At 41.8% G+C, this 17,049-nt stretch overlaps 1 protein-coding gene across 5 annotated transcripts in view; it reads right to left on the bottom strand.

Annotated features, from left to right (window-relative positions):
- Positions 1-17,049, bottom strand: part of rapgef2b (Rap guanine nucleotide exchange factor 2b) — a 143,805-nt gene that overhangs the window by 93,937 nt on the left and 32,819 nt on the right. For all 5 annotated transcript variants that reach the window (XR_014599575.1, XR_014599576.1, XR_014599577.1 and 2 more), the window contains exon 2: positions 2,996-3,066. Coding sequence is in view for 1 of the 5 variants with exons in the window: in XM_084041990.1 (XP_083898116.1) it covers positions 2,996-3,066 (71 nt within the window). In the remaining 4 variants the exon portion in view is untranslated. The remainder of the gene's footprint in view (positions 1-2,995; positions 3,067-17,049) is intronic.

Below are 17,049 nucleotides of genomic sequence, written 5' to 3'. Positions count from 1 at the left end.
AGAAATAGCACGGAGCAGAGGAGAGAGGGGCGGCCATGTTGTAATCATGTTGTTGCACAAGGAATCACCCGAACAAGGACCTCGGAGTTACACAACAACACAAATACTAAAAACAACTGCACATTCTTCTCCGGGGGGGAAAAAAGAAAAAAACGAGGTGGGAACAACGAGTATCCCATAATCCCATAGTTAGCGGGATTCCAGGCTGGTTGGACGGCTGGTTTAACTTGTTTTCTTTCTTTTTTTAAAGTTAAAAGGACGTGAAAATACATAAGAGGGCGAGATTGGCCTGGGAGGCCGCAGGCTATTCTATGGGAACCAAACGGGGTGTGTGTGTGTGTGTGTGTGTGTGTGTGTGTGTGTGTGTGTGTGTGTGTGTGTGTGTGTGTGTGTGTGTGTGTGTGTGTGTGTGTGTGTGTGTGCGTGCGTGCTGTGGTGTGGTGGGCCTCTGAGGGGTCAGTCCATGGAATGTTCCAGAGGGTCATGTGACATTAGATTGTTCCCTTGTTGTCGCTGTAATCCACGTCTGTCTGCGCACACGCAAGGCATGCTGGGAACGGCACCCCAGACATGCTCTGTTGGGAAACTCTGCACAGCTAAAGCCTCAGTGTTCATTTAACTCTGAGAGTGGACCCAGACCCTTCCCATTTGTGGCCCTATTTACACTCTCTGTATCTCTCACTGAGGATTGTGCTGTGTGGAGAGCTCAGTGTGATAACATTATTAATGTGATAAAATAATAACTATTGGACAATGGTCGTGTGTTTTGAAACATACAAATGTATATACATTAGGCTATATAAACTATGATGCCATTTATGAGAAAGGCAGATTTATGCGCTGACTGAGACAGTATATACAGTAGTGTGGACATAAGTTTGATGGTACTTTTCTACTGAACGTTTGTAGACTTTCTTACCTCTTTGTGTTGTTGCCTGTCATGTGTCATTATGTGTGAGGAATAAAGGCACACTGCATGATGATCAATTTATTATTTTAAATATAATTTCTTTCATCCATATCGATTAGTCTGATTAAACACACAACCCTGGCCTGTATTAAATTTCGTTGTACAATGGTGGCGTACAAAAATAGTCAATCTACAAGGTCACATCTTTGTTATGACCTTGCAGATCTGCTATTTAAAATAGCACTGTTTGTTTTTAAATGCCATTAATCGTAATTGTGGCAAAAGTGTGAAATAATCGTGATATTGATTGGAAGTCATATGGCCCAGACCTAGCCCATGTTATGAACTAAGTGGGAACAGAGATCATCTGTCCGCTCAAGAATAGCACTTTTGAACAAACACAGAGTTCTGGGTGTAAATGTTGTCTCAGCTCTTTTACAACAATCTAGTCTTAGTGTAAACGATGTCTCCATTGCACCTGTGTTAGTTATTAGATGTGTCTGATGTTGAGTTGACTGAAACTTTTATTTTCAATGCTCCAATGACGCAGTGAAGCGTCAATCAATCATATGCTTTTGTCATCATCATCATCATCATCATCATCATCATTTCCACTTCCCCATTCTCCACACAATATCCTGCTACATTCCATGAATGGATGAAAGACTCTTTCTGGCTGGTAATCAGTGCCCTGTGTTATGGAACCCTTTTCATTTACGCTGTGTGCCTGTGTGTCAGCAGCAATGTAGTTTAAGGCAGTGGTTCTCAAAAACGTTTTCATGTCAAGGACCCCCAAAATGTTGTATGTATTTGGCCGCAGACCCCCATGTCAAAATATTTTGTTCCAGGGACCCCCCCAGAAGCATAGATTTGAGTTACAAATGTTCGCTTCAAAAAAGTATTATATTCAAAGAATTGCACACATTTTCACGAGTTTTTCAAAAATAGCAGATCTACAAGCTCATAGCATGGCACAATGTGCCGCACTATGAGCTTGTATATCTGCTATTTTTGAATAAAAATATCGTGATGCTATATTAACACCCCCCCAAGGACCCCTGGGGGTCCCCGGACCCCACTTTGAGAACCGATGGCATGGTGAAACATGTAATCGATTTAATTGAATTACTTTTATTTTTATTATTCGATGATTTTATCAAAAAATCAATTAGTAATCCATGTCATTATTAGGCAAAAGGTTTCTAAACATTTCAAACTATCAATCTACAACACACCACAACACATCGCATCATACGCATTGTGAACTTGTAGAGTGGCTATTATCAATATTTGTTAAACCTTTTGAAAATGTATGGAATTTTCTTTCTTCTTTTTTTGGAAAAAAATCTTATAACACTTTGTTCTAGTATTTAAACTCCTGTTTTATGATCACAGGTGTTGAGAGAACAGGGGTCAAGTACCCGTGAGGGTTGTTGTTAGACACATTATCGCATTCATATCGCATTCATGCTTACATGAGAGAGACAGCAGATCAGTTATCAGCTGGTTATCTACAGCATACAGCTGATAAACAACACACTTAAACGTCAATCACACTAAATAAACAACAGTGTTTTAGATTAGATGCAGGCATACCGGGACATTAAACGCTTAACTCTACTGCCCACCAGATCGGCAGAATACATGATATATATATATATATATATATATAGAGAGAGAGGTTGATCACTGGTAGATTATAGCAGTGGTTCTCAAACTTTTTCACGTCAAGGACCCCCAAATTGATAAGTATTTGGCAGCGGACCCCCATCTGAAAATATGTTGTGCCAGGGACCCCCAGAAGCAAATATTTGTGTTAAAATGTTCACTAATGTTTATGATTCTTTTTAAATGGCAGATCTACAGTACAAGCTATGAGCTGGTACTGTATATATGCTATTTTTGAATAGCCAACGTATAAAAGGTTGAAGTGGTTAAAATCATTGTGACGCTACATTAACTCATTTTGCTGGGGACCCCCCTGGTACCCCCCCATGGACCCCTGGGGGTCTCCGGACCCAATTTTGAGAACCAATGGATTAGAGCAGTACAAAAACGTGGCTGTACTGAAAGAGGGAATCTCACCTGAGCTGATGTTCTCGTAGGTTGGACAGTGCCTCCATGCCGTGCAGATAGGAGTAGACGATCTCCAGATCCTGAGAAAACAGAAGAACGACAAGAGTCACTCACTATATCAACAACACAACATTATCATAATGATAAACTATCTGTAGAAGATGTGGCCTAAAGGGTAGCTTTGACGACTTTTAACATGAATCCTATTGTTCTACTGTGAGGAAGACCAGTGAGTTCTGTGTGTCGAGAGAGCTCGTTCTCAACAGCCCTGGACAGCTGGGTAGCATTATGTCCTCCACGATAGAATGGTAGAAGTCCTGGTTAAATCAAATGAGAATATGCAATACAAAACAATATAACCAACTAACAAAAGCTCAACGTGGCAATTACATGTATAATTGTACTGTGAATGTGGGGAAGTTTACCAATTATAAAATATTGTTGCATAACTGAGAGGTCACAGGTTCAACACAACAGCCGAGTGCCTTTGAGCAAGGCAGTGACTTCCCTTCCTACTGTCTCATTGGCTGGGACTCATTGTTGGGATACAGAAGTAAAACCAGTGAACCGCAGTGAGTCTAAAAACACAACACTGACTGAACTGAACCGAACCACAGTCCAACACACAACACTGAACTGAACCACAGTCCAACACACAACACTGAAGCCACTGTCGAGTTCAATGGACTGAGGTCTCATTGATGACCAGTGTAAGAGGGTTGATGGGCCTTACAATGAAGCACTGACATTGATATGTCCTGAGTACTGCAGATAGAAAAAGCCTGGGTACCGAGGCTACAGAGAGAGAGAGACAGAGAGAGAGAGAGAGACAGAGAGAGAGAGAGAGACAGAGACAGAGAGAGAGAGAGAGAGAGACAGACAGAGAGAGACAGAGAGAGACAGAGACAGAGAGAGAGAGAGAGAGAGAGACAGAGAGACAGAGAGAGAGAGGGAGTGAAAGATGCACTTTAAACTATGAGCTCTCTATTCAGTCATTTCATCCAACTCTCAGGTTGGTGGCGCTGATCCAAGATGGAGGTGAAACAAAGTGCCTTCTCTATACCACACAGTCTGTCCACTGTTGAGAGAAATAATTCAGGTTGGGGTTGGGGGGGGGGGGGGGGAGAGAGAGAGAGAGAGAGAGAGAGAGAGAGAGAGAGAGAGAGAGAGATAGAGAGAGAGAGAGAGAGAGAGAGAGAGAGAGAGAGAGAGAGAGATCTAGCCTCTCAGGACATGTCTCTGACAACATGTAATCCATATCTCATGGGTGGCCACTGGCCAGGTTATTAGGAGCAGAATATGTTAATAAAGTTATTTAGACAGATGCTAGGTTGATGTTTACCTGGTGTTGTTACTTTGAATCACAAAACAGTTTCCATTGTATTCTATTTAAACTGTGTGGTTGGTTGACTAGGGTTCATGTCATTTATTCTGATCTTGCACGTGGACTTGCAAGTCGCTCTGGATGAGAGTGTGTTGAAGGCATAACTCATTGTTAATTGTATCAAACCCACAACCCTGGCAGTGTTGGTGTCTTGCTCAGATGTTCAATGATCAACTATAGAATAATAAGCTTCATTCACACTCAGAAAATGACTACCAAATGAGAAATAAACTGTAAACCGACTAAATATAATAATAATATATATATATATATTCATATTGTGCATATAAAGAATCAACAAATATTTAACAAATGCATTACTGTAGCAGCCAGTGAACATTAACTTAATTTTTTAGCTTGTAGATAGGCGAGTTTTGCTATTCATCCTATGATGAAGTATATAGTGCTCAAGTGGTTCATCAGCATCATTACATGGGGTGTTGGTCCCTAAAAAGCAGCCAAATGTGGTGTTCTGCAGTCGTTTGGCTCGGGTCCTGCTGAACTGGACATTCACACAGAGATGCTGTCCTCTAAAATGGGGAGTGCCTGACCATTGTTGCATCATACACACATATTCATGTTTAATCACATCCTTATGCTGAGACACACTCTGCTCATTGGAATTCTGAAGGTGACAGAAGACGTCTGATGACACCTAGTGGAGAAAACCAGGAAGTACAGCCCTACTGACTAAATGAAAATGTGACGGTTTTTCAAGACATGTTGAAAATGTATTATGGGTGTAGTTTCTACTGCAAATTGACAAAGCCTATAATGTTAAATGAAAGCTTCTTTTAATGAATATAACTTCATTTTAACCAATCTGTATGGCAGAGTGTGTTATTACAATATAACTAGTATGTCTACTCTGCAGTGGTTGGGACTAGCAGGTCGTCTCCCTGCTCTTCAATTGGACCATGGTTTCAGGTAGGACACCTTCTGTTTGACAAGTAGTACTGCCTCAAGCTCATAAGCGCAGTATCTCTCCTAGTGTGGCACAACTTTGGAGACCTGTGTTTGAAACCCCGGTAGGATTATGACGTGTCATTCACACAGAGCACTATAACTATAATAATAACTAGAACAAATATAGTTTGTCAAGTGAATGGCAGAGTCCACAGTACACCACAACTATAACAAATACAACGGTGAACGATATGTAGTTATAGTTATCGTTATCAAAATGGACATCTCTGGTCTAGTTCTACTGAGGTGACATAATAGTTCTATTGAGGTGACGTAATACAGCATTCAGTCTGCAAGACAACTACACACACACACACACACACACACACACACACACACACACACACACACACACACACACACACACACACACACACACACACACACACACACACACACACACACACACACACACACACACACACACACACACACACACACACACACACAGAAAGGCTTCAGTCAAAAGGCCAGTCATTCCTTCATTCATTCACAGACACATAAGGTCATGTTTCATAAGTACACAAAAGCTTTTACAACGTTCAGGAACATGTGTCAACACTCCAGAAATAGAAAACGGCACTTTACAAGAACAGTTGTGCAGGTTAGTGCAGTTGTTCTCAACATTTTTATGTGAAGGATCACCAAATTGTTCTGTCCGCAGACCCCCATTTGAAAAGATGTCGTGCCAGGGAAACCCCTAACTGAAGACTTGCCAAAATCTGTCAAGATTTGCCAACACTTTTCAAGAATATTATTGAACAGCCAAAGGATAAAATACTGTAGGGCCGCGTTTAAACTGTTCTTCATTTTGCTGGGGTCCTCCTGGAAACCCCATCAAGGACCCCACTTTCAGAACCAGTGGTTTAGTGAATGATGGGAGGCATACAACAGAAGGGTCCTTGCTACAGCCAGAGAACACGGGCTCAAGAGAAGTCCCATGTCTGGAGTTACAGTGAAGCAAGGCACTAAGTTAACTCCTCACCACACCCTGTACTCTGATCTCCACACTGGGGACACCAAGACAATTTACCCTGTAGGGTTCAAAACAGTATCAATAAGAAGCAATAAGTACCATTATTATTCTGAAGTCCTTTCAACAGATAGGGCCTCTTCTAAGTCTCATGGCTTTGACCTGGAACACCAATACGTCACCAAACTATACCTTTCAATCCGGGAACCCATGTTGGTGTAGTTGTTAGTTTTTCAGAAAACTTAGGTCAGGATTTAGAAGCCGTTTTTAGAATCGGCCCCAGGTCTCAATGGGTTAACATGAATTCTACTAAGCCTGAGTTATTTTTTAGTTAGTTACAAATTGATAAACTAGCACTGAGGATTTGTGTGAATTCTAGTAGGACTAGTCAACGTACCATGTTCTCCAATAGCCTATATGATATTATATGATTATAAGATATCTGGAGTATGCAGAGCGTTGAATAGTGCTGGAAACTAGCCGTCACTTTTGGTTGACGACAGAACCCAGGGGGGAAACCACAGTTTTTTTTTTGCTTTCAACGTTACTTTTTCATACATTACAAAAATGATGGAATCAAAAAATACATCATATGAATGAGGCCCACAAAGTCTGGAGAACAGGTCAGTTGAAGGTGCAATGAGTCCATCTATAACACACGCGTCAGACAGAAATTGGTAAATGGGATTATGGGATATATATTGGGTCTTGTGACTGCTCCATTAAATGATCTGCACACCAACAACAATTGGAGGTCACCTTCTATCTCAGTGGCTGTCAAAGTGGGGATTATTTAACCCATTAAATCCGGGAAACGCATCTACAAAGTCTTCTAAATCCTGGTTTCTGAAAAACCTATGTTGCTATAATATCAGTGGTGCTCAAACCTTTTCATAATTGTCAAAATGATGTGTTTGGCCGCGGACCCCCATCTGAAAATATTTCGTTCCAGGGACACCCCCCCCCCCTCAAGGACCACCAGTGGTCCTTGAGGGGGGGTTCCAGGTGATCCCCAGCTAAATGACGGAGAGCTGGTAACCAAATGGACCCAGATCTTTAACTCTTGAGAGCGTAAAATGAAACCAAATGGACCCGTAAGGGCCATTAAAGAAGTGTTATTTTGATCCAACGTTTGCCTGTTATCTCTCCTATGGCACCAACATCAATACAGCATGGAATTGTGGACAAAATCGTATCCAGCAATAACAACATATTATAAGTTTTGAGTCTGAGAGGCTAAATCTCATCAAACGGTGGTTCCGTGGCTCAAATGTCCAATAAATAATGGACCTTGATATGAAAAAGGCTGAAAACCACTGATCTATGCGATAAATAACGTGATTCAAAGGCCATGGTGGCCACTGGTGCACAGTGCACAGTCAGTCTGCTGCTGCCTGCATGCATGCCTTTGTTTTCAACCAGCAAGCACCACAACAGTCAGCCAACAGTAGGTGGCACTGTGGGGCACGTGTTGTCTCATCCCCCAAAGTGACATCACTGCGAATGAAGCAGCACCAAACAGTCAGATTGAAGCCTCAGTCAGAAATATGCAAAAACCAGCAATTGTGGCTTCAGTCTCAAATATTTCAGATTGGGCTTTATGGAAAGAATGTTCGAGGACCCCAGCTTTCCACTGGTTGCATTCTCTGGAGGAAACATTCTACCCCTTTCCCCGGCCCCTGGACTCTGACTGCACCAAACAATGTTCGAAATGGACGGGTTTCACCACTAAATATACATCATGTAGACCAGTGGTTCACAAGCATTTTCATGTCAAGGACCCCCAAAGTGATATCTATTTGACCGCGGACCCACATTTGAAAATAAATTGTGCCAGGGACCTCCATAAGAGAAGATTAGTCAAGATATTTCAAAGTTTTTTTTCCAAAAAACTGTACCTATGTGACGCATTGTGAGATAGTAGATGAGCTATTTTCAAACAGCCCCACCCCCAAAAAATGGCTTACAGTAAGTGTTTAAACTGTTTTTTGGGGGGGGGGCCCCTAGAACCCCCCAAAAGGACAGCTGGGGGTCCCCCAGACCCCACTTTGAGAACCAGTGATATAGAGAGACGGAAATTATATCTGTCAAAAGCCATACACCTTGAAGATGAGTATGATATTAATTCCTTGAAATGAAAAAGTTTGAGAACCACTGATTATAGCTACATACGGTTTTCAGAAGTCTGTCTGTCTGTCTGTCTGTCTGTCTGTCTGTCTGTCTGTCTGTCTATCTGTCTGTCTGTCAGCTTGCTCACTAACCAGTTTTAAATCTCTTTCAAAAACCTTATCCTCCAAAGGCAGCATGCTAGTGCATGTCATTCTAACTCTGATCATGGTATGTCATTTGTTTTATTGCCTTGTCATCTGATTATTGTCAATTACTGGTGTGGCGTTACTGTCTTATTTCATGTTTTGTCTTTTTTTGTACAAGCACACTTTGTTAAGAAAGGTGCAAAATAAATAGTTTGATATTATTATTATGCCCATAAAGCCTCTTTGAACTGAACCGACCTGAATTGAGTGTGTGCGTTCATAGTATTTATGCATGTTAAAATGATCTTTCATAGTACTCTTCACACACATTCTGACTTTGTCTACCCTTTGTAGTTAGGCTACAGTCTGAATGTGTGTTCTGTGATATTATATTAGTATAATGCGAGTCCTGTAAGTCCAGGCATTACTTCTGTGGCAAGTGTTCTGTTGTTTTGTGCTGGGTGGTCACTGCCGCACAAGACACAACTATAAGCCCTTTTATATAACATATGACTTGGTAATAAAGTGTGTTTCAGAGAAACAATAAGGCATGATGATGATTGTGATCAGGAGTCACAGGGGAGAGACTTCAGGGAGTTGAGATGATGAAACTGGGACAGAAAGATAAAGCCAAGTGAAATGTATTCACTGGGAGCCAGCTCATTCATTCATTATCCACTTAAGCCCTACAGTATTGCGACAATAACCGGCCTACAAGCTCACAACGCGTCACATCATCATGATGCCATGGTAAGCTTGAAGATCTGTGATGTTCACTATTTTTTGAAAGTTCTTGAAACGTTTTTGCCCTAGAATGACATGCCCAAATCAGGTACGACAGGGTGAAAGTGGATAAAGACTGCTGTTCCAGGCAGTTTTGAGAAGCTGAAACTCCCAGACTATACCATTAGCCCCCTCTAATCCCTGCCCTTTTTTCCCCCCATATTAATATTTCCAGGAACACAGGTGACCCCCCCGCCCCTCCCCTCCCCCAAACACACACACACACACACACACACAAACAACCCCTCCCCAAACTGGAGGGAAAAACACAAGACGCCGTTATGGATATAAAAAACCTTTTGGGAACCCTTCAGAAGCTTGGGAGTTTAAGAGCTAACCCCTGAACATTCCTCGCATACCACCTCGGTGTCGTTTGATAGCGTTCCTTTGTAACCGGACACTTCCTGAACACTTCCTGGACGCAACCTAATCTGTTGTTCCTCTCTGGGCCCTCGGTGGGTGGGTCAAAAACGCTATAAGCGCCACGGCGAAAAACCAAACTATGGGAGGTATTTCCTTCAAGGGGATATACCGTCGAAACAATGACAGGCCTTGTCTGATCCCTTAAGGACCCTAGAAAACACAATCTGACCCGGTGAAGTAAGGTCCCGGGGGGATTTAGCTGCAGTGTTGGTCCGTTGCCAACCTGTTGACTGGCATGGCAATCAGTGGGCAGAGGCAGGTCAAGGAAACACTGCTGTTTTCTCTGCATTGTTCTCTTTGTCTGAGACGATCTACTGGGATAGAAAAAGGGACACACAGCTGCACTGCAAAGCTGTTGTATAAGTGCTTTCTTTTTTTTAACGGGCATGTCATATGATGAACTATAGCTATAAAAAATCCAGATGGCCTCTTCCCAGCATGACACCGATAAGACAATCATGCTTAATGTGTCTGTGATATCATGGATTGAGATGCATGCGGATGAAGTGCTCTACTTCACTTCTTTTTCCAGAGCTTGGAAAACGTTACGGGGAGCGACCCGAGTGCTCTGTTGTCGTTTGGAAATTCGGTGCATTTCAGTGCGTTCCCATTCAGAAATTCAGAGCACTGCGCACACCAGATGCTCTAGCTGTGAAGAGGGCGTTTTGTCCCCGAGTATCCAAAATAGCAGAAGAAACAGTAAGCGTGGCTGGTTTGGTGATCTATTTGCGGGTCGGGTATGTTATTTGTAAGACGAGCAACTGTTGTTTTTAGAAAATGCAACGTTGGCAAATTAATTAGGCTTTGTGTCAAGTTTTCCATCTCGAAACTGAATGACATCATTTCTCATTCATGAATCACAGAATAATAATGCGCTCCGTCACAATCTGATGACAGAGCCGTCTGTGACTCCACAGCAGAGCGTCAGAGTGGATTTATGAACGCACCTGGTGCGTAATACTGAAATGCTTAAATGGCAGATCATGAAATGAAAGACTGTTGTCTGACATGCTGTGTGAGACTCGCACACCTGACCCGAGCACAACAACACCTTCCCGGAGGTTGTCCTGAAATAGCTTTCACACCGAGCGATAAATACCTACTTTAGACATGTAAATTGCAATGGTCAGTTTAGCCATTTCCTTGAATCTACGAAATAATGCCGCTATTGTCCTCTGTCCTTATCTGCTCACAGCATGGTGCCTGTTCTAAAGATACAGAGCCCCCCACCACCATCACCCTTCACTGGCCCAGAACGGTGAAACCATTTATTCATTTGGCTCAGGTTGAATACAGAGGGACGGCTCCCGGTGACAACCGGCCACTGTACGCCGGACATCAAAGGGAAAAGGTTGCGACCTTCCAGAGACAATGAGGAGCTGAAGGACAGACAGTCGTGTGTCACCTTGTGGAGGTGAAGGATGTTCAGCCAAACAGAACTACCCATAACCCATTAAGACCTGAGGCCGATTACTTTTTTTTTTCTAAATCCATAACGCTTTTAAAAAATCTATATATATTCAAAGATTTGCACACATTTTCACGATTTTACAAAAATAGCAGATCTACAAGCTCGTAGCGCGGCACTTGTATATCTGCTATTTTTGAATAGCCTAAAGAAATCTAAAAGTGACAGATGCGTTCCCGGTCTTAATGGGTTGACCCATTTAGTCCTGGAAAGCCAATACGTTGTTCTACCTTTCAGACAGCATCCGTGTCATTTTAGTTGTTACTATACATCGTCACTGTCGGGCAGAAACCTTGTATCTCCAAGTTTCAAATTTGTATGTTGTTTTGTAAATTAAAGCCCCTACTTCATCATAAAAGAGTGTCGGACAAAAGTAGTGAAAATAGCAGATCTACAAGCGCATCGTGAGTTGCTGTGTGCTTGTAGTTTGGCAATTTTCAGTATTTTAAGTTATTAAAATATATTTTTTTGGTTTTGGACATACAAGGTTTTCACCCTGAAAACAGCGATATATACACACACACATACACACATATGCACATATTAACATATATACATACATATATAAATTAAAAATAATAATAATTTGAATCAAAAATAGATGTTTTTCAGAAAACTTTTTAAAATCTGGCCTCAGGTCTTAATGGGTTAAGGACTGCCAACGCGAGACAAAGGTGTGTCGTTGTCAACACGGTGTGTGTGTATGTGTGTGTGTGTGTGTGTGTGTGTGTGTGTGTGTGTGTGTGTGTGTGTGTGTGTGTGTGTGTGTGTGTGTGTGTGTGTGTGTGTGTGTGTGTGTGTGCTTGCTTGTTTGTGAGTGCGAGAGAGAGAGAGAGTGTGTGTGTGTGTGTGTAATAATCACATGAAGATATTACTCTATTCTAATTCTAAACTACTGGAGGTGAAATTGTTGTGACTCCTCTGATTTCAGGGTTCATAATATTATCATATCATTTCTTGGTGTCGTCCGTGACCCAGATTAACGTGTACACAGAGGGAATGAATGAACGTGCATGAATGAATGGGCCAGGGGGGTGATCTCTCTCCACTTCAGTTTTCATTTGACATTAACAAAGCTATGACCATAAAACTACACACACGGTGGCGGCCGTAATGAGCGTTTCATTGGGAGCGTTGACCGGCTGGGTCACCAGGCACAGCAAATCAATGTTCCCCGTCTTTCTCTGTAAAGAATGTTACATAAACGGTGCAATCATGCTCCCAGACGGACAGAATCACCAGTCTGCATGTATGCATGAAGAGTAGGGCTGGCCAAAAATATACCGGAAAAAAATAGATTTACAACCAATAATCTTGCTTAGGTTTCTTTTTGGATCACTTTTTTTTCCTTTATTATATCAACATATTAACACGAGAAAATACAAATGGATTTGTTTTATAAGCGACTAAATCGATTAGTCTGGTTAATTAAGACCTGAGGCAATTCTTAAAAATGTTTTCTAAATCCTAACAGTTTTTTGAAAAAAAAATTAAAAAAAATGTTTAAGAAATCTTTTTTTTTTTTTTTTTTTAAACTTTGTTTATAGCCAAAGAAATCTAAAGTGACACAGATGCGTTCCAGGTCTTAAAGGGTTACCCACTAAGCCCTGTATTATACTGTACTTCGTTGTACAATGGTGGTGTGTGAAAATAGCTGATCCACAAGCTCACACCGCGTCGCATCGCAACGTGTTGTGAGCTTGTAGATCCTCCATAATCACAATGATATATATTTTTTAATAATCGTTCATTAATGGTAAACGAGGTCCTAATAGAGCTCAGTGCTAGTCTGTGGGAATCAGTCTTATTCGGACTGCAAAGCAACGGAATCATATTTTGCTCTAATCCATTCAATCCGGGAACGCATACTGTGTCATTTTAGATTTTGTTTTAGCTATAACCATTATTTCATACTTTGTGCTATTCAAAAACATTAGATATACAAACTCATAGCGCGGCACAAGCTTGTAGATCTGCTGTTTTTGAAAAATCTAATCGAATTGAAAATCAAAATAATGTTTAAAAAAAAGAAAATAAATATGTTGCTATAATATCAGATTATAGCATCTCAAAATATTTTGTTCCAGGGACCCCCAGAGGCAAAGATTTGACTTCAAAATGTATCTACAAGCTCATAGCGCGGCACTCGGTGCCGCGCTATGAGCTTGTAGATCTGCTATTTTTGAATAGCCAAAGAAATCTAAAAATGACACAGATGCGTTCCCAGATTGAATGGGCTAAAAGGGGTTTCTAGACCAAACCTTGATCTGGGGAGGCTGTAGCATAGAGAGAGGCTGTCTGTGTCTGCCTGGTAATCAGAAGGTCACTGGTTCGCCTCCCGGCCTCCAGTCTATGTGTCGAAGTGTCCCTGAGCAAGACACTTAACCCCTAACTGCTCCCACCCGAGCGCTCATCGTAACGACCTGAGCAGCCATCAGTTGAGTGGAGCTGAAACAGAATTACCCCCACGGTGTCTAAAGTACGGTGACTAGACGTCCCAGTTTGGGGGAGATTGTCCCAGTTTCAAGCTGGGTGTCCCGACTCCAGTCCCGACAAATATCTCTAAAACGCTAAAATGTCCCAGTTTTCAACATTCACTACCAAACTGTCCTGGTTTTCACCACAATTAAAATCATAACACTTGCTCTTTGAGAGCTTACACACATACTTATATGTTTATCGTGTTCTCTTCTGTAGGAAGGTGCAGTCACAAGTAGTGCTAAGCGCTAAAATAAAAAAGAAAGTGGCAGCAGTCTGCATCACAGCATATCTAGCAGAACCAAGCTCCAAAGCAGAGGTGAAATGGGTCATTTCCGAACACCAGAATGCAAAGCAAACGAGCAAAGAAGAATGTTCATAGGCTCATATTAAGACACAAATTTAATGACAGTGATTATGTTAATGAATAACATTAACAAATTAAATGAACACCTGGGTGTTGGGGTTTATTTATGTTTTGAAACAGCAGCCATCACAATACAAAGTGTACTACAACATCAAGAAAAAATAACAAGTACACTGGATTATGTTAGTTAACACAACATAATGTCTTATGTCTGTATGAGTACTACTACTAAAGTTACAGCTTAATTATTGAGCATTCAATTTAAACCGATACCAGATAGGCAGCTGCACAAGTTTATCCACTATTGGTGCCAAAACCGGTATTATTGAATTTGCAGACTGGCTCAAAATACAGTTGGTTAACTTAATGTGAGCATGAAGTTGTTCTTTAATGTTATCAGTTTTAAATGCTTGGAGGAGGTTCATTGCACCACAATCGGGAAGACAAGAATGCCAATCTCGCATCAATATTGAGCCTGTGTGCGCCTTTTATCTGTTGTGGCTTGTTGCTCACTTCCATTTCTCCTTTCATGGTCTGATTTGCTGAGGCTGAACAGCCAAACAGAGAGCTCTCCCTCACCAACTCCCTCTGGCGCCGACTTAACATGCTCAGTTGGGCGATCTGAAGCCACTAATGGCTAACTACCGCCAACGGCGCGGGACACATCGCAAAGAACTACAGGCGACGGTCGGCCACAGGCGCTAAACAGCGGCGGTTTGGTTTGGTCAGGGCCTTAAGGCGCTTAGCATGTTGATCCCTGGCTCTGAGAGACCATGGTCAGTCTAATCAGGGCTGATCTGCAGAGCCACGGATTTGTTGTTGTCGAGTTACAGAGAAATAGCTGTAAAAAGCACTAATTAATCCCCCAAGACTCAGGACCCAGTTTTAAAACAATCGCTCAGTTAGCACTACAGGGTGGTGCTCTCTCTCTCCTCATCACTATCTACACCCTTCTCTCTCTCTTTCTCTCCCTCTCCCTGTGTCTGTCTGTCTGTCTCTCCCCGAGTTTACCTTTATCTTTCTCTGATAAAACAAAATTGCTTATGCATTAGCACAGTATAATACAATACCAATAAAAATGCAATATAGAATAAATCTAATTACATTATTGCTTTAGAACGTGTGTCAGGGCAATAATCATAATGCAATAATCAAAATGTTTTGCTACATTTAACTACACCCACAGGATAAGTTGAGACCAACATGCACACTGAACTGCTCGCCTGTCTGCTGGTCTGGAATCCAAAGCACGGATGTACCCGAAAGTACATCCATAAAAGTCTTGCACGTGCTGAATCACCTCTGCATTGCCTCTATTTTAAAAGATTGACCAGACCTTTTAAAGTGCAGAGGTGCAGAGGTGATCCAGAGTGTGCAGGACTCCTTTTTCAGTTTTATACATTTACTACACCCTCCATCGCATTCCAGGACAATCTGGAACATTGCTTTGGAGTTCTGACCTTTAAACCTTTGGTTCGCTGGCAACTTGTCCAAATGACATGACAGTTTTGCAGGACGGTGTTACCGTGACGATGGGGGTAGGGTGGGGGGGGGAGTGTTGTGTGTCATGGCAGGGTGAGGCGAGGCCTGCCGGCATTCCTCAGATGACACCCGCTAGATGGCAGTGTCTCGGAGTGTCCACGCGCACACACACACACACACTCACACACTCACACACGCTAAAGTGCCCGATCAGACAGGACATGTTTTAGCAGCTGAGGGCATCTTTTTTTGGTAATAGTTATCAATGTGAGTGATGCTTTTTGTTCACGGCTTTGCCTCGCCGTTTTTGCACTCTATGCACCTTGAGTTTTTGGAGGAGGGCCCTGGACGCCTTAAGCTGAAATAAATCCAATAAGTCACAGCAGGAAAGCGAAAAAGGTGCTACAAGAAGCTCTGCTTTGTACACCAGTGAATTATGTCGCCGCCGACCCATTTTCATGGGTCGTGAGTAAATTATCTATTTTTTAAACAAGCTAAAAAAAATTCAAAGAATTTCATGCATAAAAATACAAAAATCTAAGAAATTCCATAAGTCTCGGGCTAAAACGTTTGGGAACGACTGTAGCAGACAGCACAAAAACGTCAGTGTGCCTCCCCCCCCCGGTCCTGTCTGACGATGGGCGTCAAGGAGGTCATCTCAGAGCCGCCACTGATAGGAGGTGTGGTAGACAGACAGCAGACATCACAAACATACCACCAACAACAACAGGATACACTGTTAACGACATAAACACAGCATGTGTGTATGATGATGACACACTATGGCAGTGTAACAAACACTGAAACTCAATGAAACGGTGGAGCCAGGGAACAGTAACAGAGAATAAAGTTTCGTATAAGTAAACAGAGTATGGTGGTAATGAGGTACACAGAGTATGGTAGTATAAAGACGTGAGAAACAGAGTACAGAGTATTTAGAGTATGGTAGAGTATTGACGAATGGGGCAAAGTGGTAAACTACAGGGATGAGATCAAATTCTCAAATAATCGCTGCCAATCCAATGTTGATTATTATAGACCACGGCGTTGGACCACTATCTATTCGACGTAATGAAGTACAGTACAGTAGTAGATAGGGCTCTTACAGCAGCACTTTGACCATTTTCAACCTTATCTTCATATAATTGATCCTCACTAATGCCCATTATAAGCACTAAATTGTGGCATTTTATAATGAGAATTAGTGAGGACCAATTATATGGAGATAAGGTTGAAAATGGGTGACGTGGTAAAAATGTATATCAGAATTTCAAGTGACCCCCCACCCACCTCGAAATATTCACATATTAACGCATTCACTGCCAGATTTTTTCCAGATTTTTTGCAGTTTTATGCCAAGAGATTTTTCATTGAAAAAAAAAAAGTACTCAGGAGCCGAGTTACAGAATTTTTTAGTTTTAAGTTAACAAGGAAGTGGATGGGAGTCTAGATCTTCAAAAAATCATATCTCCTTGGTTTGGGTA

Source organism: Gymnoscopelus microlampas (assembly GCF_963454915.1).
Source record: "Gymnoscopelus microlampas genome assembly, chromosome: 18".
NCBI lineage: Eukaryota > Metazoa > Chordata > Actinopteri > Myctophiformes > Myctophidae > Gymnoscopelus > Gymnoscopelus microlampas.
The sequence above is the reverse complement of the archived record's forward strand: the minus strand, read 5'-3'. Positions and strand labels throughout refer to the sequence as shown.